Source organism: Opisthorchis viverrini (genome assembly GCF_000715545.1).
Source record: "Opisthorchis viverrini unplaced genomic scaffold opera_v5_73, whole genome shotgun sequence".
NCBI classification, from domain to species: Eukaryota; Metazoa; Platyhelminthes; class Trematoda; order Opisthorchiida; family Opisthorchiidae; genus Opisthorchis; species Opisthorchis viverrini.
In genome coordinates, this window is record NW_008751729.1 from 538295 (window position 1) to 563341 (window position 25047).

Sequence of the window (25047 nt, forward strand, 5' to 3'; positions counted from 1 at the left end):
AGTCGGAACACATGTATTGGTCGGACAGACCTTTGAATACGGGACTCGAAGAGCAAGTGGACCAGACACCGTCAGGTTTCATGATTAATCAACTTAACCCCGCGCGTTTCATAGTAACCAGCGAAACTGCAAGCTTTCTTGGGCTATTTTGAGGTGAACTGACCATTTGGAACTGGTTAGTTTTCCAACTACTCAAAAGAGCATCCTCCCGACAGCGGCATATCTCTGAACCGTATTTTTGTTTTGGTAAGGGATGCATTTTGGGTGATATGGTTGTCTCCCACCCATCGGAACGTTGGGTGGCTAGCGATTTTTGTCGCATGTGATGCTGTGATACTGAACTACTTGACCAGTTGAGGTTCTGCTGAGTGCCCGGCCTACCAAATGAGGTGAAGCTGCGTGTACGAACACGTGACAGACTTGTGCAGCATGTTTCGTATAAACGAAACAGTGCGACTACCAATAGTGAAAACTGATTGCGGTCATCTGCTGAAGGCTGATAGCGGACACCCGACAGAAGATAACACAGCCTAAGCACACACAGGCATCAAATGGGGCACACGAGAATGAGTGTACATTTCCGACTTTTGCAACCTTTTGGACTAACCTATTTTGGAACAGCATTCGATGTCCTTGGGTCTATAATGCTGCTAGCTCGACAGACACAGAAAGCTTTGCGGAATGCGAAGCCCACACAATTCGACAATTGTGACAGTGGCCATACCCTCCTTGTACATTGTGAACTGGTTGCGCATAGCGATGAATCTATGGTCGCCCATCGAGGGACACTGCGTCAAAATCGTATGGTGCTGAATCATTTTGGTTCTATAGGTTGAGTCCTATGACATTCCTTTATATGTCGCCTGTTCCGTACGAGTCTTCAGCAGGTAGCCGTGTTCAGTATGCACAAATGGTCGACGCACTGCTTTGTTTACGTGAAACATGATGTGCCAAAGTCTGCCACATGTTCGTACGTGAAGCTTCGGTCTGTTTTCCAAGTCCTTTCCTCGATAACTGGTTGGTTGGGTATTCTGCAGAACAGCAGCTAATCAAGTGGTTCAGCAAGACAGCGTTAATCAAGGTAGCCTTGTTTAGGATCGTTCGAAAGGCGAAAGCAACTCGTCGGAGTATTCTCAATATTTCCTTCTCAGGAAACTTTTAAAGCAGCCCGCCCAAACATGTACCTAAAACACCTTGCCCCACCTTTGGACTGCAGGTGATAAAGAGGACAACATCTATGTTGAGATATGTAAAGATGGTGAGATTTTGCAAACTGTTTGTACAGTGCTATGCTAACGGCGTTGTGTCTCATTAAAGTCTACCAGTTCCGCCAATCTCACCTTTTTGGATTGGTCCGTCTATTTTCATTGAGTTGTTGTATCCAGCCTCATAAATTTCAGCCTTAGTGAAGTTCACACACTTGTATATGCCCCTATTTGTTACATCATGGTGCTTCCGTTGTCATATTATATCAGTATTTCAGGTGCTTACAAATCCGAATTAGCCTTTATATGCTAAGTATCGTCTGTTATTTAGAGTTGAGTTCATAGTTCCTTCAGATCTTCACTGTTGTACTTACAGTACAACAATGGCTGCACCCGTCCTAGCCAAGTATACTTGGGGTAACTTCATTTCTGGTCGACGATGGACCATGGGTCATGAGAAAAGCTGGGTAGTCAAAGTCACATTGTGATCACATTGCCCGTTCACATGTACTGTCAGAATTTCAGAGTCGGGCACACGGATCCGAAGTACATATTAGGAGAGTTTTCCTGGAGCTTGACTAAAGTAGGACCGTGGTACAGATATAATACACTACTCATTGCGACTCATACGACTGCCGTTGCTGTTGCGGAGAATTTTCCAAATTGTCAGTGAAAAGCCATCGTTGTGCCACGTGCATCACACGGGGATGCGTGGTGGACGCGAACGTCCCAACATCCCCAAACGTATCGGCTTCAGTGATCAGCGCCAGACTGAAGCGTCTGTACACATCAGTGAGCATTAATCAGACTTATCCATACAATTCATACGACAAAAGCTCTTCTGGGTTGGTCAGCGGCTAACGTTGTTCGAAGCTAACCTCGAGGTCATTTGTCTGGTCATTCGACCAATTCACTTGCGTGGTACAGTTTCGAGGCTCAAAGCTGGCACACCGAAGAGAACGTAGTTGCCCAAACAGGCTTGAAATTAGTGACTGCTGGGTAGGCTGAGTACAAGAAACTTTTATACAAATTCACACAAGGTCATGATGGAAAAGGTTAACTTAAAGCTGACTAACTGTTCTATGCAAAGTCCAACGCAAAGTAAAGGTGCTAGCTTGGACAATCAGATATGTCGATGTGTAGACACCTAGTAAATCGTTGTCCCTAGTCATTTTGATACATTCATACAGCTATCAATGTTTGAGCAAAAAAGGGGAACAATCTGTTATCAAGAATTCATTCGCCTAAAAAACACACGTCCTTATTTTTGTGTATCTTTTTTGACAGGCTGTAACTTCCAAAATGAAACGCATGCAGGTAAGTAACTCTATGTCTAACCCACTATCGAACCTTTCCTTGGGGATGTTTTCACATTTTGTATGAAGCTTACATGTTATAGATTTGATCCACTAGATATCTACCATCTATTGGAAGTTTGGAAGTACCTCTGGCTAATTTAGCTGCGCTTGGTGGGAATAATATACTACTGGGATTTCTTGGCAAGATTTTCAGGGTGCTGGATCTGCTACATCAAGAGCGGTGGTTTTCCATTTCATCCATGAACAAACTGTCTGTCTATGAAAGATTCTAGGGGAAGTTAGAATGTCGCTTAACCTTAATAGTTTACGCGAAAAGTGTTTATCGCAGCGTCCCCACAACATGTTGCCGTTGTGTGTATTCTACACTGAAAATGACTGGAAATAGTGATCAACAGGATAGGACCCCTGCGCTTTCACTCAATTTTTGCTGGATGATGTACTCAACGAGCCGCAGACTGCTGCAATTTTCAACCAGAAGGGTTTCTTCCAAACCTTGAAATTAGCGCGAAACTTTGCTATCCTCGTTCTACTTCCCTAGAGTTTACTCGAGCATACAACTTGGATTGGAAAGAATTGTCCCGGTACTACGTTGTCGCCGAATCACCCAAATAACAAGTGGAGTGCCTTGACCCATTGGTAGGATGAATAAAAACCTCTCAAATAAGTCTACACCTGATGCACGACAGTAGCAACAGCAGCAAACACGAAATTTGCTTTTCGTTGTTTCATATGTCAGAAACATTCCTTGTATATAAATACGGCATTGATGACTCTTCATCTGCATGGAGAAGTGAAAAAGTCACATCGTTTCTGCTTCTTCCTTGCAAAAGTTATTTTCAAACTAGACGATCGAAAATCGCCAAAGTTTGTAGCAACGCTTATTTAGAATTATCCAGTTTACTAACAACGGTACCATTCTCCTGTTGGAGAGCAAACAACCCCAGTGAATACCCTTGTCTCTCTGGGGGCGAATGTTATAAACGGGATGGTGAAGTTTTGACTAATATTTCAACCAGCTAGGCGCACTTGTGGTGTTTTTACTGTAAAATTCAACCAATTTGGCAAAAATGTCTTGCTGTTGTCATCAGTTGTATATAAGGAACATTCTGTTTGGTGAATACTACAAAGCCATCAAGAATTCCGGTAGCCATCGATAGCACCGTTTCGAGCTAGGAATCAGTCGGCTTTAGACTTTTTCACTTCATTCTTTTGCTAATCATTTTTGGTCTGTAACAGTGGTCTACAACACGAACAGCGTCGACCCCAAGAACGTTTCCAAACGCTCAGGTGGTCGGTGATCTGGAGGTAGCGCTCATTTTGGCAGTGGGGAGAGGCGATGGCAATCATGGAGACAGTGAAGCGTGAAGCAGCAGAGCTTCGTATTGACGGCGTTATTCAGTGAGATACGATTACAGAAATCGTTAGTTATCTTTTTGACGATAGGTGTTTTAATTCCATCAGCGTAAGTGACGCCATGTTCAAACGTCATTGATCAATTCGTTGACCGAAAGGGAATTGCCAAACCTGAATAAAGGTAGTGTAATGCGGTAGAAAAGCGGCCTCCTTCCGGATAATAGGGCGGTTTTCCGAAAACCATAGGAATCTGCAAACTTCTGCAAAATCCTCATTATGCGTAAGCTAACGTCACAAAAAATGAGTCACCCTGGGGACGATACTTTATAGAGTTGAGATTCTGCTTCCCGAAAACTGTACTCACTCCCCTTTCAATTTACGTTTGCTTGCTGGATTAACGCGTCACCCAAAAGACTCCTGTGAGATAACGCACTGGTGTTTCTAAGCTATGTCGTTCACTATTATTTACAGGCCGACAAGACCAAGAATCTGAAGGCACCTCTGCGTCCAATGGTTGACGATAAAGCCGTGAGTGAAACTCAAGCGACTGATGCTGCCCGGTGAAAGATTTAACAAGTGCTTCTCGATTTGTCCAACGATAATAATCCGTAAAACCCATTTTTATTGCAGAACCAAGTCACTGAAGACGTCCTGGTACGCATCGGTCAAGCACTGGAGTCTTGGTTTATATTCTCGTTGATCTGGTCATTCGGTGCAACGTGCACTAATGAAGGGCGAATCAAGTTTGACGAATACTTGCGTCGAAAAATGAGGGAATTAAAGGTAATTTTTAGTATCTGAAAATAACTATATTTTACTCTGAATTAGTTTGTATCAGTTAATGTCTGTGTATTTTTTGCGTTCTGTCGGCTGCGCGTGTAGAACATGATATGTAAACACTCAATTACCTCTGGAGAAGCGACCTGAAGGAATCGACTAGAAGGGGTCTCCTTACTTGTATTACAGAAGGTGCTTTCGCACATTAAACTACGAACAATTCTACCGATTTCGCCTGTTGTATTCGCTTTTGCATACCACAAAGGATAACAAACAAGCTGGACTCAGCGGAGTTGAGAGTCGGTCTGCCAGTAACACGCATAGCTCTTTGGCTGATACAGTTCTATTCTCCATTAGACGTACTGCCAATAAGTCCACCAAAAGCACCAAGTTTTTTTTCAGCCTATAGCACTTCCAGTGCTAGTTTCGATTTTCGACAGCGACGCCAGCTGATTATCAGCGTCCAGTGAGGCTGCGTCTTCAGATTTATCAATCTTACCGCTAACTTTATACAAGCTGACAGTTTACAAGATAGTTGAAGGTTAACGTTTGGTTTTTGAGATTTCTCTGTATGGATGTGACTGCTGCATGGAAGTGAGTAAACTAAGTTGAGCAGAGCAGCTGCTATGGAAGAAGAGCCTGTGGTGATCCTTCAATGCATACTGGGAACAACTTCGTAGCCAAGTTTGTCGGGTTGACAGTTTACAACACGAGTATTTCTAATTTGTTTGTAACTTTCCTTAAGTGGTCTATACCTTGTTCACTCTGTAGATTTGTTCTTTCTGGCATTAACGTACTCCCAGTTTCAGAAGAATTCCGACATCCTTCTAGCCTGACTACACTATTCGATAGATAGTGCACATGGCTCATTCATCAATGATACGCACGTGAAGGTAGCTTACGTATTCCTGCGGCGATCTCGGCGTATGTGGGATCGTTCATCTGACTACTCCACCGAAGGCCTTTTACGGGCTGTCGCACCAGACAGCTTGTACTTTTAACTCACGGACCTTGGGTCGTACCAAGTCATGCCTGTCGTGTCCTTCAGGCCACTGTTACGGCCCTGGTTACCGTGTGCACTATCAACATGCCGTCAAACTGCACTTTATTGTTTAAGGTCATACCGCAGCTAATTGCGTTTTTCAGAATGGCGCTGTTTCACCGGAAGACATCTGAAAGCCAGGCTCTCAATAGTTTTGGGCCGACGTTGAGCGATTGCGTCTACCTGTGGCAATTGGATAAAAGACCGGTTCAGTGAGGGGTAAGAATTAATCACCCTCACGGTCAACCGCGAAAATCAGAATAATCGATCCAGCGCACAAATACTCAGTTAGTAGAATTAAGGTTCATATCACCCTCGTTTGAACAGTCCTGCTCCTCTCCTGGTGCTATTATTCTGGTCAGTCCACGTCAAAGAGTAGAAGCGTCCATTCCCCTACCTGACAGCCGGGTCAATCGATCAACACAATAAGAACAGTCGCCGGCTAAACGTCTGAGCCATCTGGCGAACCAGCCCATAGCTCAAGTGTGAACATGTGCGTTTGTTCTAACGTGTCCAGCATTTGTTGGTCAGTTAGTGGTAACATGTTCGCCCCAAATGTCAAGTGTCCGGAGTTCTAAATACCGACAAAGTCACGGATATACGGTGCCGATTATTTATAAGAGGAGCAGAACTCGTACCCAGTGCTTCTCATCTTCGAAGTAAACTCACCTTACTAATCGAGCCAGGAGACGTGGAGGACAGTTCAAATGAGTGGTGTGAATGTGAATTGTACGATTCCGGCAACCATCTATCAGTTTGTGGCTAAAATCGTGTTGCGTGCACTGGCTATGTGCCACAGTAAGCCCAACGGTCATGCATTGCTCAAAGAAAACGCTCCTTCGAAGGGGAAACCTGGATGTACAGAACATTGGAAAGGCAATAGAAAAATACCCCTGCCTCATCGAACGCTTCCTTCAGCTCGGTTGACCAGTAAATAAAGTTTTGGTTCTGGATACACCCGGTTTCCCCTTCAGACTACGTTTGTTAACTATTTTCCTTTGGATATGACCTTAACTAAAAAGTAGATAACATGATGGGAAGGCTCGCGGAGACCTAGGTTAGGGCGATTGATTGAGGCTTACGGTGGACTTTTTTTTAGTGTGCTCTAGTATCCGTACTTCAGAAGTACACGCTCTGTGGCGTGAAACGACCACAGAAAAGTTTCAGAAAAGTCGTCGAATGAGGTAAATGAACCGATGTATATGATTAAATTCCTGTGGGAACTTATCGTCCACTTTTGTGTTGATCATCGTGATCATCATCGAAAGCAGCACAGCCGTAGCAATCATCACTATTGCTGCAGAAAAAGAGAGGGAAAGAGCAAAAACATGATGTCTGCGCCCCGAGAAAACAATGAGACGAACAAATCTGAGCCCCATATCGGAGTAAGGCACCACTACTAGGCTTGACCCAACGTCCTTTGCGAACCGCAACTAACAGCGGCAGGCAAACGTTAGCCATGCCGTCTGGCTAGAAAGTGATAACACAGACGTCGCCGATATCTGTTAATTTTCATGTTCTGTATGGGTCCTAGCTAATCACATGGACTTCAACCGGGACGGCGCGAAGGCACTCAGTTTGCTTATGACCGCTCTCATTTTGCGCGACCGTGTCACTGTCTCCTCTGCTTGAATTCCTCAGTTCAAAATGGGTGGTGGTTTGGGTGTACGTCGTACAGACCCTGTAGGGATAGTGCATACAGACGAATGGAATGTAAACCTTAATTACCCGGTACTTGAAAGTGAGAAGGTACTAGGACGAGCTGGTGTGTATCCAGTCCTCTTCAAAGAAGGCAGAAAATTATTCGTGACCCATCTGACAAAGCTTATCTGTATTACACAGAACAAAGAGGAAAAGTCTACAGAATGGAGCATGTCGAGATCCACAAAAAGGGTACGAGGATGCTGTGCGGAAACCACCGTGGCATCAGCCTGTTAGCTGTGGCATCGAAGGTGTTCTCTGGTCTTCTTCGAAGGTTGACTGAACAGAGAGAGAGAGATAGATCCGCGAAAACCGAGCATTCTGCAAGGAGATGCATCGGTCACATTTTCACGCTTCGACAGATTCTGTAATAGCAACACTGGTTCCAGCAACCAAAATGATTGTGTTCCTTGATATGAAAGCTGTCTATGAATTCATGGACCGTCAGGCATTGTCTATGGAGCAAAGGTCTTCCCCATAAATTCTTGACCCTCCATAAGTCATTGTACGCCGACCCCGCGGTTGTGTGAAGGTCTACAGGAAGCTCTCGCCTGGGTTTACCACATCAAGTGGTGTCAGGCAAGGCTGTTTTCTTTCACTTTTCCTCTTTAGCTTCGTCACTGATACAATTATCGAAGACCCACTACCAGCATCTAATGCCTGTGGGGTCAAGGTGCTCCCGGGGTTTCCGCACATAGGTATTGAGTACCCAGATGACATAGTTCTCCTTGAATCTGATCCGTGGTAATGCAAGTAATATTAAGTAATCTAAATAATTCTTCCTCACGGTTTGACATGTGCTTCACACCTGCAAAGTGTAAAGTGCTACTGCAAGACTGGGTGGGCTCCAACCTTATTCTCATTATTGCGGATGGGCCGATCGAGGCAGCAGACAAATTAGTCTACCTAGGCAACTGTGGTCTCGCGAATGATTATATTTCCATCCGGATTGGGAATATCAGAGCAGCTTTTGTGAACTTGCATCACGTGTGATGTAGGCGTGACATCGGATTATCTGTCGAGGGTTGAGTTTACAATGTTGTGATGAGTTCCATATTATTATGCGGGTCAGAAACCTGGGCACTGCGCGTCGGGGACGTCAAGAGTTTTTCGGTGTTTCATTATCGATACCTTCGGAGCATTGCCCTAGTCCGGTGGAAACAGTATTGCTGAGTGGTCTTTGATTATAGATGAACTGATCACGCGGCATAGGCTGCGCTGCCTCCATATGCAAGTTGACCGACTTCCTCGAAGAGTTCTTTGCGCACAACCAAGTGATGGGTGGAACTGAGCCTGGGGAGGTCAAACAATGACTTGGCAGCGAAGCATAAAAGCCATTAGCCGCACACTCAAATGCGCTGGTCACTGCCGTCTCTCTGAATGAGACCGCGAGACGGGGCACACCAATGGTTGGAGACATTGTCAGATATGGTCCAGTCATGCCCTCTGTGGTGCTCATACATCTAGACTGCTGCCTTCAATGCCTAGCTTGGCTCCTAATCTATCCAGTTAAAAATATCCACTGATAACCCTGTATTTACGCATCAGTTGTATCCGCTACCGCCTCCAATGCGCAACTATCTACTCCATCTCCCGAAACCACCGGTGAAGTAAACTGGCAGCTAGAACCACTGTCCGACAAGTACGCGATTCTTATAGCCGATGATGTATATCCTCCAACCGCCTTTGCAATTCTTTGTTATCTCTCACGGTCTAGCTTGTGATGGTCTGGTGAAATACAAGGGCATTGATAGAAAACCAACTAAACCGTTGTTGAGAATAACCCACCGATCAATATATAAACGTTTATCATATATGACATTTGATTAACTCAACGACGGACGGTCCGATTTTAAGAACTAACTTAAACAGTCTCCGTGCATTTTCGAATACAATGGCTTTTACTCTTACATGTTTTTTGTACCAGCACGCTTCCGTCCATACAAACGCACTGTTCGAGAAAACGTCTTCTGGATTGTCTGACCGCATGCTGCTCTGCGTCCGATGAGATACAGCGCCTCTCATTAAGAAGTGACAGTAGCAGTTCTGAAGTCCGATGGTTTCTGTTTGCGCAGGGGTAAGAGCTACAAGCAGAACCGTCGGCCTCGTGCAGACTAATCATTAGTTTGTCGCAGTGACGACTCTCCAAGGAGGCCACTCTTAGAGCTTATTGAGCTTCTGTGATTTGAATTACAAAAATTTTCTTCCGTCAAGTGAAGAACACATTCCGTGTGTTTTCCAGGAAAATAGGTGGAAATAGACACCGGACAGGGACGTGATCATAATCAGGTTGTGTATTTCCGGATGACCTGCAATCAAGAACGAAACCCCGCTAACAATAATTGACCGCGATGTGACCACTACGTTTGCTCAGCCCTAGAGGGGCGCCAAGTAGCACAACGGACCCAACTGTATTAAAACCAACTGCTACTGGGAAATAACTGTTGGTCGATACAAAGTTGCAAAATGTGCTTACCACAGTCAGTGAGTTTTGGATCTAAACAAAGTGCACCTCCGGGCAGGGTGGTTGGGTGCTGATACGGCAAATCTTTCACTGAATCGGAGCTGCAATTGGTTGGTGGAATAATGGCTGAGATCCAGGTCGGATTTGTGATCAGCAGTTGTCAGACCTCTGGACGCCTGGGCATAGTTGAGTGACACGAACGATTTCAGAGGTACCGAGTAGGGTGCTACATGGCATATTTTGGTGCTCGATGTAGACCTGGGATAGCAGGATCAAGGGGCGCATAGGCCTGTTTGAAACCATCAGCAAGCATGCAATCCTTCGCTTTTCCGAATGGCTTAGTGACGTGCCTGCAATTGAATTCCATGAAAGTTAAGAGCGAATAAGGAAGAAAACATAAAGGCATCAGTAGTCACATGTTTTAGCCAATACGGCCACACGCATACGTCTATTTAGATGACACGACTGAGTTCACCCGGCGATGGCCGATGTGGCACAAACGCCCTTTTGACAGCATATTTCATGGTTGTATGTGGACTGAGGTATTCTCAGAGCACCCGTACATAGAAATGAGGACAAGTCAGGTTATCAACCAAAGCCCTCGTCTCAAATCCTGACCTCAGAGCAGTGATGGCTGGCACAATACTACAGGAAGTCTGACGTTTTAGGGAATGGGGTATCACAGATATTCCAATCCACGAAATGGAAAACCAACAGACTGTTTGACGAGCCTGTATCAACTGACCCACCTGGTAGCAGAAACGTTGTGGATGCTCCTCTAATATATACCACTGGGTTACTAAAGTTCGCAATCCATTGAACCATGATAAGATCCACTCTCTTGGCAACGGTAGGTGAATGGTGAACAGTCTATGTGTATATTTAGTGTACACACTTGAAGACCGGTAACCTGAGTAGTGGTCTTGTTGCTGTATAGCTGATAGAGAGAGATGAAATTTCCCACCTGGCAATGAAGTTAATCGGTCCTGAGAAGCCGAGAAGTATTGTGCAGGTGTTTCATCTTCACTGAGAGCCACTGGTAATGCGTATTTCACGAATCCCCCAAAAGCTTAAATCCGTAACTTTCTACTTCATACGACAGAACTCAACCGCCCAGCTACGACAATGTGCGTAGTGTGCGCAAGAAATACACAGAACCATCCATCTGGAGGTTTGCAGTTTTTCATGGCAAGCTTACTTGTAAGTGGTATGACAGGAATTAGGTGCAATCTACGGACAGCGGGCAACTAATTTCACCTGGTTGGGGGCACATTTTCACTCGAGGTTTGTGGATTTTAATCAACCCTCCCTATAGTACTTGCGGATAACCATATCAAAAAATTTTGAACTCTCCGAAACGACAATTCATGACAGCCTTGGAGTTGCACATTATGCTTAAAGACCTTACGGTTTTCACCCGGAGGATCCCATATAGGATTTCCATAATACGGTGTAAATTATTTGCAAGTGAGAGTATAATTACAGTCCATCCTCTGCTCACGCAGCTCACATCAGGCGGTCTATTTTTAGCTGAACAATGGCGAGTTCGAACCACATGGGGATTCATAAGGCACGGGCTGCTCATAATTCCGAACAAGGATGAACGGCCCTAAACTATTGGTTGGTTAGTCTAAAATAAATTCCAGATCTTCTCATCTGTTTGTTAGATATTGCAATTCGGGTTAACATGAGTGTCAAGTAGATTATCTTCGTCCGACCAGTGTGTGTGTGGCTGTCTCACGGAGCATTCCGGTAAGGGAATCATTATGAATAGTCTGAAATCGAAGCTCGAGCATCGCATGAGCCTAGAACGATGCGTTGTTCCAAATGTAGTGGAATAGGATTGATTAAGGCTAACTGTGATTTCTCCTAATCCAGCCCTGTCAATGTCATCACATTCGGATATAACAAACAGATAAATAGTTCTACATGTGCTCAACGAACTTCAGTGCTGATTAGGCCATGCTCCAGGGGTACGTCCGTACCATTAACTTTTGTGTAACTACTGGCAGCGCATTCCAGTGGGAAGCAGATGGTATTTAATCTTGAATCCCCAATATCTTGACCAACCTAGTTCCCAAATACTGGTTTCTGAAATTTGATTAGGTGAGTGAAACTTAAATTCCTAAAGAAAGAGTAAATTTAGTCCATTTATGTTATTTCGTATACCCTCAGAGTATAATGCCATTCCCCGAAGAAGGTACGGTATACGACTATCGTTTCGACGATGCAGGACTTCTCCGAATGGACGCTCGCGATTTTGACGATGATGATGTGCCAATAGCTGAAAAGAAGGTAAGTACTGTGTTGAGAAGGAGGCCATAAAGGGAGACGATTCTATGCAGGAATCCATAGATATGCTCAGCTTTACAGTATTCAAAGAAAGCGAAGGTATAAAATTATTCTGGAGGAATTTTACAGCTTTGCAGCAGCGGCAAAAAAATGTTGTGATAACATTGCAAACAGCGATTGTTTGATCACCATAATGGCAATGTGGCCATTTTTGACCACAGACTGTTTCTGGAATCGCGGAATGGTTAAAGAATGCGCCCTAACATATATGAGCTGCTTTTGACGTTTGGGAATGCTTTGAACTGCTGTATTCGGGGAGTTTCACACTTTTAGCGATCACCACATATGACGCTGTTACACGAGGAGTTCAAATTGGCGATAGCAAATCCGCGCATTCTCTACACTTGCAGTTTGACATCAAGATCACAGGTTAACCCAAGTCATTGAAATGGTCGTGCACTAAGTGCCTAGTCTAGAATCAAATTAGCTTGTCTATGGGAACGAAATTCTCATTGGTAAATCACCCCACACTTTTGTATTCACTGAAGAACAATATAGTTTTATGACAGTTTTATGATTTAAATCAGATGGTGAATATTTCCGTCTCAAGGTTTGCATCGACTGTTTCCACCATGAGTCTTAAGTAGTTCTAGTGGATAGTGAGCCCCCTTTCGTGAGATGTCAGAATGCATAAAATTCTGTACCAAGCCCAGTGACAGTCCGTACCCAATATCTGCGTATCGGGTCGCCATGCTTATCGTTGCACATGAATGGTTAACGAAAGATATAAAAAGTCCTCTGTTTGCTATGCAGCATGACAAAATATTCAGATTTCCTGGCGCATTGGGTTGCGATCTGCATAAACGGCGGGTGCCCGGGGATTAACTGAAGTACCAAGTACGATTTATTCAGTAATTCGCCACTAATTATTTTGCCACTTATGAAATTTTCTGTTTACGAGATTCGTAGGTTCCATGAGGTTTGGCTTTGATCAACAGATGAGCTATGCTGAGTCCAAACTTCATATTTGACAGTCCTGGCGACGCAGCACTGTCTAGGACACATCCTGCCCGCCGTGAAATGACCTAAGATGAAAGTTGGTACTGGGTATTCCAAGTATTGTGCTCAATAACCTCGAGAAGATTTCAGTTTGGAATGCAAAGCAACTTAACAGTCCCGTGAGGTTACACGTAATTTACCCATCTGGATGAAGGCTATTTTTAAAGCACAAAAATAGAAGGTCATTACAGTTGGATGCCTCGGGTGACGTATTATAGGCGTTATATGTTTTGATTTTGAGAAACTTAGATTCCTCATTATCTCTTACCGCGCAGATGAAGAAGTATCATAGGAAAATTCACCTGCAAAAATGCAATTTTAGTCGAAAATAAGGGAGTTGCTACACTAATGACTCAGATGCTCGTCGTTTGGTTTCTGTTAGTTCAACTTTAGAGATTTGCCAAGGGTACAAAATACTCTTGTGTACCAAAAGTTCCAATAAGCTCCAAAAATCCTCTCTGAAATTTTTCTTGCGCAGATGAAATGGGTTCATTGGATGGCCAATATGTCTGAGGTGAATGTTCCATCGGATATTCGCTTTTCCGATATCATTATCCCAACCATCGACACTGTCCGATGTGGCCATTTGATCGAAATGTTGTTGGTAGCCAAGAAACCTGTCCTATGTGTCGGGCCAACAGGGACTGGGAAGACAATGACCATCATGAACAAACTGACACGCAATATGCCGAAGGAGTACATACCAGAGTTTATGATATTCAGTGCCAAAACCAGCGCCAGACAAACACAAGAACTCATTGATGGGAAACTGGACAAGCGTCGGAAGCAAGTTTATGGTCCCCCGATGGGCCGTTACATGATATTCTTTATTGACGATCTGAATATGCCAGCACTCGAAGTATTCGGAGCCCAACCTCCAATTGAACTGATTCGACAATGGATGGACTTCGGTGGATGGTACGACTTGAAGACTATTGGGGAATTCCGAAAACTGGTTGATGTCAACTTCATCGGTGCCATGGGTCCACCGGGTGGTGGACGAAATCCTGTCACTCCACGTCTAATGCGACATTTCAACTTTCTGGCCTACAACGAATTGGATGTGCAAAGTATGCAAACCATATTCGGAACGATTCTCAAGTCTTGGCTTAACCGGCTCGGTCCTGATAAACCACCAGCTCTTCTCTTGCCCCATGCGGATGCTTTGGTTCAGGCCACAATTTCCATGTACACCACAATTCAGTCACAACTGTTGCCCACACCAGCCAAAAGTCACTACACATTCAACCTGAGAGATCTTTCCAAGGTATTTCAAGGCATGCTCATGATGGAACCGACTAGTTTGATTGGTAGCTTGGAACAGCTACTTCGCCTCTGGTTCCACGAATCAACACGTGTATTCCAGGACCGGCTGGTAAACGACACAGATCGCGACTGGTTCCGTAATTTGATCAACGACAAATCGAAAGCAGTGTTTGAGCTACCTGTTTCGGAATATGTCACGAACGAACCGTTGCTCTACGGCGACTTCCTGACGGCTGCAGCAAGCGATGTGTGGAAGTACATCGAAATGACTGATCATGCACAGGTTAGTCGATCTAAGGGCGCACTTTTATCGGTAGGTTAACAATGCGTTGAATTTTAATTGCAGGCTATATTCCGATACTGGAATCATGTCACCAGGTTCGAAAACTCGTTGTGCTATATTTTTAGCAAGTTAACCGACTTGATCCCTCGTCGGTTGCCGTTTCCAGGAGCATACTGATACGACTGTCTGTGGTCAGTGCTGAAGCAAGGCAAGCTAGCATCTGCCTTGAAAATTTTGTGCACAATGTTCCCGGTTCATTTGGGGTTGAAAGGAAGATTTTAAACACAGAATATTACAAACATAACAATCATCCTTATTGGGAGTTAGTGTGTATCTCAAGACTCTTTTGGACGATTCAAAAACGAAATCTGGTTAGTGGTTGAACACCACATCATTCAGACACAGTTGGCTGACCAGCAGTGTGAATGACTTCCACGTAATCAGGTCAAAGCGCTACCGTTGTCCGACCACTCAGTTCAGACACTGATTTGGCAGCGAGGTATAAAAGCCATTACCAGCAAACTCGGCTACTGTGGTCACTGCCATCTTCCTGGCTGGGAACCCCGAGACGGGCCACATCAATGGTTAGAGACATTGTCAGACATGGCCCAGTCGCGCCCTCAATAGCGCTGGTGCATCCAAGCTATCTCCTCCAATGCATAGCTCCCTTCCCAATCCCCTCACTTAAGGGTCCACTGACAGTGCTGTATTTACGCACCAATTTATCAGCTCCCGCCTCCACTGCAGAGCTACCTACACCATCTCCCCAAATCACCAGTGAACGAAACTGTGGCAGCTATAACCACTGTGGGACAAGTAGGCGGTTCTTACAGCTGACAATGATGGTGATGATGACTGAGTTTTTAACTCATCTGACCGACCTCTCGACTGACGACTACGCAGAAGGAATGCCCATGCATCCGGTAGGATAGTTCTCTTCTGAGCGGTTTGTAAGTATTGGGGAAATTTTGTGATGCATTCCCAACTGGAATTAAAAAAAACTCCGCAGTATCCACAAATTACGGAACTACTCATGAATTTTTTTAACAAACACACATACTGAGGTTGACTCCCGTCCACTTTTTCTAAGTAGCAGGAACTGACCAGTAGTCACCAAAAATAGATATGTAATGAATATCTGTTCAGTACCATTCTGTGTCAAAATGTCTTCTGCTGCACCAGGTACTACAAGTGATCGAGGAAAATCTGGACGACTACAATCAGATTAACACCGCCAAGATGAACCTTATATTATTTATGTATGCAGTGGAGCATATATGTCGAATCGCTCGCATTATCCGACAACCGCAAGGCAATGCCCTTCTCCTTGGCATGGGTGGTAGTGGTCGCCAAAGCCTCACACGTCTAGCATCTCACATGTGAGTTACGCTTTTCTGTTCTTTTATATACAGTGTTTAGCAGAAGAAGCAGATTCATCCCATGATTATGGCTTTGCCCAACAATCACTTTGGTAATCACTTTCTGTTTACTGTGCATTACAGTCACTAATAAAAAGATAGAGATATGAAGTTCGCGCCTCACTGTCTCTTATTTTGTGAAAATGAGGTCACTTTGCCACTGGTGTCCAAGCGAAAAGTGGGAATAGTAATTCCGAAAGTAATTAAGTAAGTGATTCAGAAAGTAATAGAGTAACGGAGATTAACGGCGAGTTCGCTAGAAGTGCTCGATACCATCTAATTTTGACAAACCAAGCTCAGTACATTGGAGTGCTTGCAAATTATTCTTGTCGGAAGCTGGTGAAAGGTGAAGTGAACAGAGATAGGCTTTTGTACTGATTCCAAAGTGTAGCCTTGCATTTCATTGTAAAAGCACGCCGCCTCCGGGGTTTTGATGCAGATGTGCTTTACCGACGTTTCAGTAATCGATCACCCTGTAATGACACTGAAAAGCAATAAAGGAAAAAATATCGGTTCGCTCCTGGAGACTCATTTTATTAAGCAAAGTCGCTGCATTTCTAGTAGTGCACAAACAACGTCCTGGATGCTGTTCCAAATCCTGCATTGGCTGTTCGATTTAACTTGGGTATGACTGCTTCGTCTCCTGGTTGGTTCCTTAGAGTCTTGTGACAGACGGTTATTGTTTGTTCGCCCGGTTATCTGTATTGCTGACCAAATAAAACAACTGAAGCTTGTTGAGTGGATGACGTTGGTTTGTGCGGACCTTCAACTGTACTGGAATAATGAGAGAATTGATTGGTCGGCAGGCTTTGAACCGGATTCAGACACTCACTAGCTGATCGTGTTGTCTTGTTATCCTCTTCAGGCTTTGCATCACTTGCTACAATCCCCCCCGCACCTAGAAACCCCTTACAAAATTACATTACACTAGCTGCTTCATTAATGTGACAGTGGATTCATATGTTAGCGTTAACACTGCTTGCTAATCTGGGCATTATTCTGAATTTTCCTAATCCCACTCGCGCCGTTTGTTTTGTGATCCATTATCTACCGCTACTTTGGTTCTATCAGATACAAAAAATCACCCTCTTATTTCTCCTAGGGCTGAATATGAGTGCTTCCAGATAGAATTGTCAAAGAACTATGGATTCAGTGATTGGCGTGAGGATTTGAAAAAAATTATGATGACCGCTGGAATCGAGGACAAGTCTGTTACTTTCCTGTTTTCGGACACACAGGTAGGTTGAATATGTGTTGGCGACTTAAACAACTAAACTTAAACGAATTTATTAGGATCATGTTGCTGCTAAATCTCGGATTACGCTTAAGATTGATCCGCATTCAGCCTTGTCTGGTCCTCGGCGCTGTCCATCCCTCAGCAATCAGCGTATCAGTTTTTCCTTTTTGCAAAGAACAGCAAAACACAATGACGCCAAAGTCATTTCGTGATCCAACCCGATGGTGACTGAGTTTTGGTTGATTTTTAGTACCTTCCAGAATATTATTCTGGTGCGTAGATTTGAAGAACGCGTCCCCATGATGACTGATGTTGCACGCAATAAGCACTAGACTAGGTTTTACGGGTTCGTTGCTTAGATCTCCAGCTTCATGCATGTTCAGTTCTGGTGCCCGCGTCCAATCTTCACAAGGAATGGACAGGAATGAACAGTTATTAGGTTTTACGGGTTCGTGCTTAGATCTCCAGCTTGATGCATGTTCAGTTCTGGCGCCCGCGTCCAATCCTCACAAGGAATGGACAGGAATGAACAGTTCTCCATGAGATTAAATATGTTACCCGGTCTGACCAACACTCAGGAAGGGTCCCCTGGGTGAGTGTGATCTCTCGCTGAGGAGAAAAATGTAGCCGATGTCGGGCACGGCTGATTACCTCTAGAATCTAATGTTTGCTCTGCCATTAGGATTTTAAATTTTAGTTTCGAACTTGCAATTTTTCACCCAATAGGCCTGTATTCATTTAAATTTCTAGGTTGAACCGCCTGCATATAGGAGTATGCTCATGTGTAGAACTTAGGTGTATGATACTGAAACTGGAAGATGGAAAAACCAAAAGTAGTGGGAAGAATGTTGTGCATCAGTTGATGCGGCAGGTTTCCCAAATTAATGATACGGGGAAGCTTTCTTTATGCAGTCAAATGTGTTTTCATCTCTATCCAAATGAAAGGGAAGCTCCGTGTAGAATGCACCTCTTTAGGGTTACAAACAAGAGAAGTTCAAAAGTGAGACACATCTTGACCAGCGTTCCTAAAACAGATTTCCTCCAAAAGAATTTCGTAGCCATTGATTCGGCTCGATTGCCAAAATACACTCTAGTGGAAGCTGAAAAGGGGGCGATTTGGATCTAACCACTGACCACCTTTCGTTTCGTACTCACTTGTGAGTGTGAGCAACTGAGCAACAGTGAGTTTGGATGAACGTGTTGTACTCGTTCCCGAGGGCTCCGTGTTAGAAAACGTGTTGTCTATAAAAAAAACCCAGAATATTCGGTCATTTTTATAAGCTCCCAACACGTTCGCTAACGCACCCCAGTGACATCTCGAAAGGATTCGTAAAGCCTCGTTCAGCGATCAGTCTTTGTCAAGGCCTCAACGCACGAACCATATAGGGGGGCTTGAGTGCCGTTCAGGCAAGCCTCAGCTGAACGCCCATGCTATAGTGTGAATGAAAATGTCATGCATTATATGAGTTTGGCGGATCTCTTGCAAGCTTCCAATCAAACGTTTTCTCCTATTCGTTGTTGACCCCCTGTTGGCCATCGGAACCATGGTCGATTGGCTAGTGCGTATATTCCCATCGAATATCAGTGTAGAAAAATTGTCTCACAGAAATGGTAGACTTTAGTGTCGAGATCCGCTTCGACTTGGGAAGGCCCGTAGTTTTTTACCTTAACAACTTTCAATATCGTCCACGGTTAACTCCACGTTTGAGTGGCAGATCTAGACTAGAATTTGACTCAATAATTGAAATTTGGTTTTGTTAAGACAGGTTTTGAATGACAGATTGGTTCACTTCGTTTCGTTTCAGATCAAGTCTGAGTCTTTTCTGGAGGACATCAACAATTTATTGAATGCTGGCGACGTTCCTAACATCTATACACTCGATGATTTAGACAAGATCTACGATGCGATGAAGATGATTGCGGCCGATCAGGGACTCCAGCCGACCAAGACCAATCTGTTCAATTGTTACACAAAGCGTGTGCGCGCCAACCTGCACACCGTAATTACCATGAGCCCTATTGGAGAGATATTCCGTGCTCGTTTGCGACAATTCCCTGCACTTGTCAACTGCTGCACAATCGATTGGTTCAGTCCATGGCCTTCGGAGGCGTTAGAGTCGGTTGCTCTGAGAACATTGAAGCAGATGCCTGAGCTAGATGTGGATGATAGCACGATAGAAGCCATGGTTAAAATGTGTATCGATCAACACCAGTCGGTGGTGCGTAATACGGATCTACTGCAGAATGAGCTGAATCGACATAACTACGTAACACCCACCAGTTTTCTCGAATTACTTGGGGTGTTTTCGAAGATCTACGGTTTGAAGAAAGAGGAACTCAAGACTGCGCGTAACCGCACCAAAATTGGTTTGGATAAGCTGCTGTTTACTGAAGAAGTGGTATCCAAACTACAGGAAGAGCTCGAGATCATGAAACCGGAATTAGAAAGAGCAGTAGAAGAATCCAAGGTCACCATGGAAGAGATTGCTCGTGATTCAAAGATTGCTGAGGAGACTCAATCAGTTGTGGCACATGAGGAACGTCAGGCGATGAAAAAGGCCAAGGAATGTCAGACTATTCGTGATGACGCCCAGCGTGACCTTGATGAAGCAATGCCCGCACTCTACGAGTCATTGGAGGCGTTGAAGTCACTGAATAAGAACGATATCACTGAGGTGCGTGCTATGATGCGCCCACCGGAAGGCGTCCGTCTAGTGATTGAAACTGTGTGCATAATGAAGGACGTGAAGCCGAAGAAGGTGGCCGGGGACAAGCCGGGTGTTAAAGTGGACGACTACTGGGAGCCTGGAAAAATGCTCCTTCAAGATCCTGGGAAGTTTTTGGATTCATTGTTGAACTACGATAAGGATAATATTCCAGACGCAATAATAGCTAAAATAAAACCTTACATTGAGTCCGAGAGCTTTATGCCTGCTGCGATTGCTAAAGTTAGCAAAGCATGTACCAGTATTTGTCTCTGGGTACGTGCAATGTACAAGTACCATCATGTGGCGAAAAACGTAGCCCCAAAACGGGCGGCACTACAGGCTTCAGAGTTGGAGCTAGCTGAAACAGAGAAAATACTGAAAGAAGCTCGCAGTCGTTTAAAAGCATGCGAAGAACGCATCGCATCACTTCAAATCAAATACGATGAATGCATACGTCGACAGCGCGAATTAGAAGATAAAAGTCAACTTTGCGAAGCGCGTCTAGTTCGGGCCGATAAGCTAATCGGTGGACTGGGTAGCGAAAAGTTGCGGTGGCAGGATTCGGTTGTGAAATTTGATCAGCTGCTTGATAACCTGGTTGGTAACGTGCTGTGTGCTGCTGGATCTGTTGCTTACTTTGGCCCGTTCCCAGGCAAGTATCGTGCTGACATGTCTAATGAATGGGTAACAAAATTACGAGGACATGCTGTTCCGCACACCACGGATCCATCACCTACCCTCGTCCAGACATTCGGGGATCCTGTAAAATTGCGCAACTGGCATATATTTGGTCTTCCGAAAGACACCTTATCCATAGAAAATGCATTTATTGTGCAATTTTCGCGTCGTTGGCCGTTATTCATTGACCCACAAGGTCAAGCTAATAAGTGGATCAAAGCTCTAGGATCGGCTGACGGTATGATTGTTCTCAAGATGTCTGACAAGGACTTTTTGAGGAGTTTGGAAAATACCATACGATTTGGTAAGCCGTGTCTCCTAGAGAACGTGGGTGAGGAACTTGACCCAGCATTGGAACCCATTCTCCTGAAACAGACTTTCAAACACCAGGGAGCGACAGTCATCAAGTTGGGTGACGCCATAATCCCCTATCATAATGACTTCCGCTTCTATATCACCACCAAACTTCCCAATCCGCACTATAAACCAGAAGTTTCCACCAAGGTTACTCTGGTCAACTTTACCTTGTCACCAGACGGATTGGAAGATCAGTTACTCGGCTTGGTGGTTGCTGAGGAACGACCTGATTTGGAAGAAGCAAAGAGTCAGCTAATTGTAAGCAATGCCAAGATGAAGGAAGAACTGAAAGAGATTGAAGACAGAATTCTTGAACGCCTCAGTGCAACGGAGGGGTCACCTGTGGACGACATCGATTTGATCCAAACACTAGAGGCTTCAAAGCTCAAATCTAGTGAAATACAGGCCAAAGTTGTTGCAGCGGAGCAAACAGAACATGATATTGACGAAACCCGTAGTAAATATATTCCTGTCGCCGTTCGTACTCAAATCCTATTCTTCTGCGTGGCCGACCTTGCAAATATTGATCCGATGTATCAGTACTCATTGGAATGGTTTGTCAACATTTTCCTCCACGGAATTAGAAATGCAGACAGAGCTGGTGAGTACTCACTGCACAAAATGTTATATAAGTTTTGTGCTGGGAGGATAGTGGTGTGTTCGATAGCTAATAGGTGTTCATTGATGAGATGATTATTCTTTGGTAAGTCCTTTTCGGAGGTCCACGGCGTGATAGATCCGTTACGAAGGTGAGTAGTAAGCAGTAGAGCCGCTTGGAAGTCAAAATCACAGCATTTGTGACCACATCGGATTTTCGTGGGATTCACACGAGTTGCTAGTTGATTTGGTACACAAAACTGTACTTCAGACTTCGGTGTGGTGCTTCAACGTGTATTTTCACCGGCTCGATTCCGGCCGACGCTAATCATACGTGAACCATTGGGTATTCGAGCAACCAAGTGAGGTGGTGTGTGTACCAACCAACGGATACACCATTAGGTATTTCTGGTGTTAATGGCCGTGGAAGACTTGTAAAATGAACCACAAAATGGCAAAAAGCTCCACAGGAAGTTTAACCCCAGAAACGATGATTTGTTGTGTGTTCCTTCGCGAGTTTTGTGAGAACCCTAGGATTCTATACATATTGATTAGTGAGACCTAGAGCAGCGTCAATGGCCCGCTGTGGATGCACTGATGAGTATTTTACCATTCTCTAGTAACAGTCAAAAGCAGTCCTGTTTATTCAGTCATTCATTTCGAACCATTGTTTCCTTCCAGATAATGTGCCCCAACGAGTTCAGAATATCAACAACTTCTTCACCTTCAGCCTCTACTCCAATGTCTGTCGGAGCCTCTTTGAAAAACACAAACTCATGTTTGCATTCCTGATCGCTATTCGAATTCTCCAAAACGGAGGTTTCATCAATGCGGTTAGTTTCTAGCCTACTTGCACACGATGATTCCCTCTGTTAAAATTAAAAGTGATATTTTCTGCGGAGATGGATTATTTATGCATAAGTGCCGATGATGTCATGCTGTCGGTGATTTTGATTACTTTATGCTAACTTGGGGACGCAAACCCAGATCTCACTTGTGCGTCAGCCATCTGGAAACAAACAGATCTGTCGTGGACAAGCCCTCTTATGAGCATCGAAACCGGAAGGAATTACTAAATCACTCTGTTTAATTTGGTCAACATCAACGAGTGAAAGAAACAATAACCACATGTGGCAGTCATTCTGCATCAGTTTTCTTTGACTCTCGTGATTAGTTAATCTGCTCAAGATTTGTCTGGTGGGAGAGTGAGCGTTGAATTTTCCAAACTAATCAGTTGTAAAGACACTATTAAGTTTTAATTAAAAGACAAACTGAGTAGCTTTGCCTCCTTGTGTAGTCACTTGCATTCTCATGCTGGCATAGTATGTTGGTTCTACGACAAAAGGTTTGTTAGAGGGAATACCTGAGAGGTGATTGGAAGAAACCTAGCTCAGGTGCGGTTGCGTCACAGCTCACCGAATCTGATTATATCATATACAAGGAGCACACCTTCCAAGTCATAAACCGAGTACCCTTGAACCGTCAAAACCGATCAGATGCAGGCTATTATCCGACTCCATGACCCGTAACCCTGTGCTCAAAAGAATACCGAAAATCAATTGATGTGTGAGCAACCTTGTTTGACATCGACATAATTGCGTTGAATCTGTAAACCATTGTATCACCTACCATTCATTTAAAAAAAATGTACCCGTGGATCCGTCCACACGCAGATGTGATTGCTGTACCGTACACATTTGCAATGTATTAATCAAGAAAACCGCCCATAGAAAAAAAGCTTCGTTTGCCATCTTTGTCCTTACGAGAAACTTGTCGAAAAATGTCAACTGTAAAGGGAATGATGACAGCGAAACCTGTTGTCGAAATTGAGTCTTCGAGGTGCCAGCGCTTCACCATTTTTGTAGATGTGATTTTATGACGTCGACCAACTTCATATATGTCCGCTAACTTGTTTGAATTTTGCTCCCTTTCTTTAGGAAGAATATCGTTATTTGTTGGCTGGTGGAACCACAAAACCCAGGGAAGTTCCTAATCCAGCACCCGAGTGGATCTCTGACCGCATGTGGGGAGATGTGCTTACTCTAACTGCACTGCCGAAGTTTGCGAGCCTCCCAGAGAGCATAACCTCAGAGAAGGATGGCTTCAAAGCCATATTTGACTCACCAGAGCCCCATCGTGCCCGCTTTCCTGATCCATGGCAAGACGAACTGGACAGCTTCCAGCGCATCCTTTTATTGCGATGTCTGCGCGCCGACAAAGTGACCAATGCAATGCAAGACTTTGTTACTCATCATCTAGGCCAGAGGTTTGTTGAACCACAAACCACCAACCTACCAGAGGTATTCAAAGAGAGTTCACCTGCGGCGCCACTCATATTTATCCTATCACAGGTTAGTAAGCTTAGAACCCTGAGATGTACCAGTCAAGCCAGTTGTCTCGTAGGTTTTATGAATGCGCTCTGTAATTTGGCACCGAAAGCTCAAGTACATTTCAACTGAAACGATCCTTTTACCAGGCCTATGGACTGCAAACTATCACTTTTTCCGTGAGAATTATTAATTATCCATATAAAGCAATGTGGCCTCTCTCCGACGGCAAGATTTTCAGAATGGGTCAAGAGCTTGTAAGACCATGATTCTCAACCGAGTAATTTAGTGTTGTTCTTTATGCCAAACATTCTGACAGTACGGAGACAAATAGTATAGTGTAAGTGAGTAAAGAGGTGAAACTCCTGGGTGCAAACACAAAACAGTCCTTGAGAAGAGTCAAAGCCAATCTACCGCGGTCACCCATTAGGCGCTTTATCAATTTCAATGCTGATTTCACGTTCATGGCCATTTTTGTAGTGTATCAGGATGTGAAAAGCTGATAAATCCTTTGAATAGATGAGAATGGATGTGGCTACAACAAACGAACCTAAGCCAGTGTTTAGACAATGGGGATTATAGACAATATTGTGATCTATGTGAAAAAGCTTGTTTTTGATGTTATGCGTAGCAGAACTTCCATTCTGTGCGTACACTTTCTTTGCATGATATATTCTTTCCATCGGTTGTAAGCAATCTTCTCTAGGCTTTTTGTTTCACTGTTCTCATTAGTCGTCATTCGGGTCTTCAATAGAGAGCTCGTTCCTTAATTGAAGCCACTCTGCGCCGAAAAGTCGAGAATGCTGTAAAGCTGTTTCATTCTTATCTGGATTCACCGGCAGTTTGCATCTCACGAAATTCCAGGGGCTTTTGAACCCACACTGGTTGGATGCTGAACCGCTCGGCTACGAACAGCTAATCAGCAGTACACTTAGAAGGGACATATCACCACTTATCCTTCAAT

The 25047-nt window shown here is 44.2% G+C and overlaps 2 protein-coding genes across 2 annotated transcripts in view; one reads left to right on the plus strand and one right to left on the minus strand.

Annotated features, from left to right (window-relative positions):
- T265_04421 (hypothetical protein) overlaps positions 1–25047 on the plus strand; it is a gene marked incomplete at both ends in the record, with an annotated part of 108594 nt that overhangs the window by 53944 nt on the left and 29603 nt on the right. Inside the window, 10 exons of the mRNA XM_009169166.1 lie at positions 2493–2522; positions 4349–4405; positions 4508–4660; positions 12037–12156; positions 13691–14761; positions 15944–16140; positions 17282–17417; positions 19222–21760; positions 22438–22589; positions 23694–24107. Of these exons, the coding sequence (XP_009167430.1) occupies positions 2493–2522; positions 4349–4405; positions 4508–4660; positions 12037–12156; positions 13691–14761; positions 15944–16140; positions 17282–17417; positions 19222–21760; positions 22438–22589; positions 23694–24107 (4869 nt within the window). The remainder of the gene's footprint in view (positions 1–2492; positions 2523–4348; positions 4406–4507; positions 4661–12036; positions 12157–13690; positions 14762–15943; positions 16141–17281; positions 17418–19221; positions 21761–22437; positions 22590–23693; positions 24108–25047) is intronic.
- The window catches only part of T265_04420 (hypothetical protein), a gene marked incomplete at both ends in the record, with an annotated part of 21069 nt that continues 18428 nt past the window's right edge, over positions 22407–25047 (minus strand). Inside the window, one exon of the mRNA XM_009169165.1 lies at positions 22407–22625. Within this exon, the coding sequence (XP_009167429.1) occupies positions 22407–22625 (219 nt within the window). The remainder of the gene's footprint in view (positions 22626–25047) is intronic.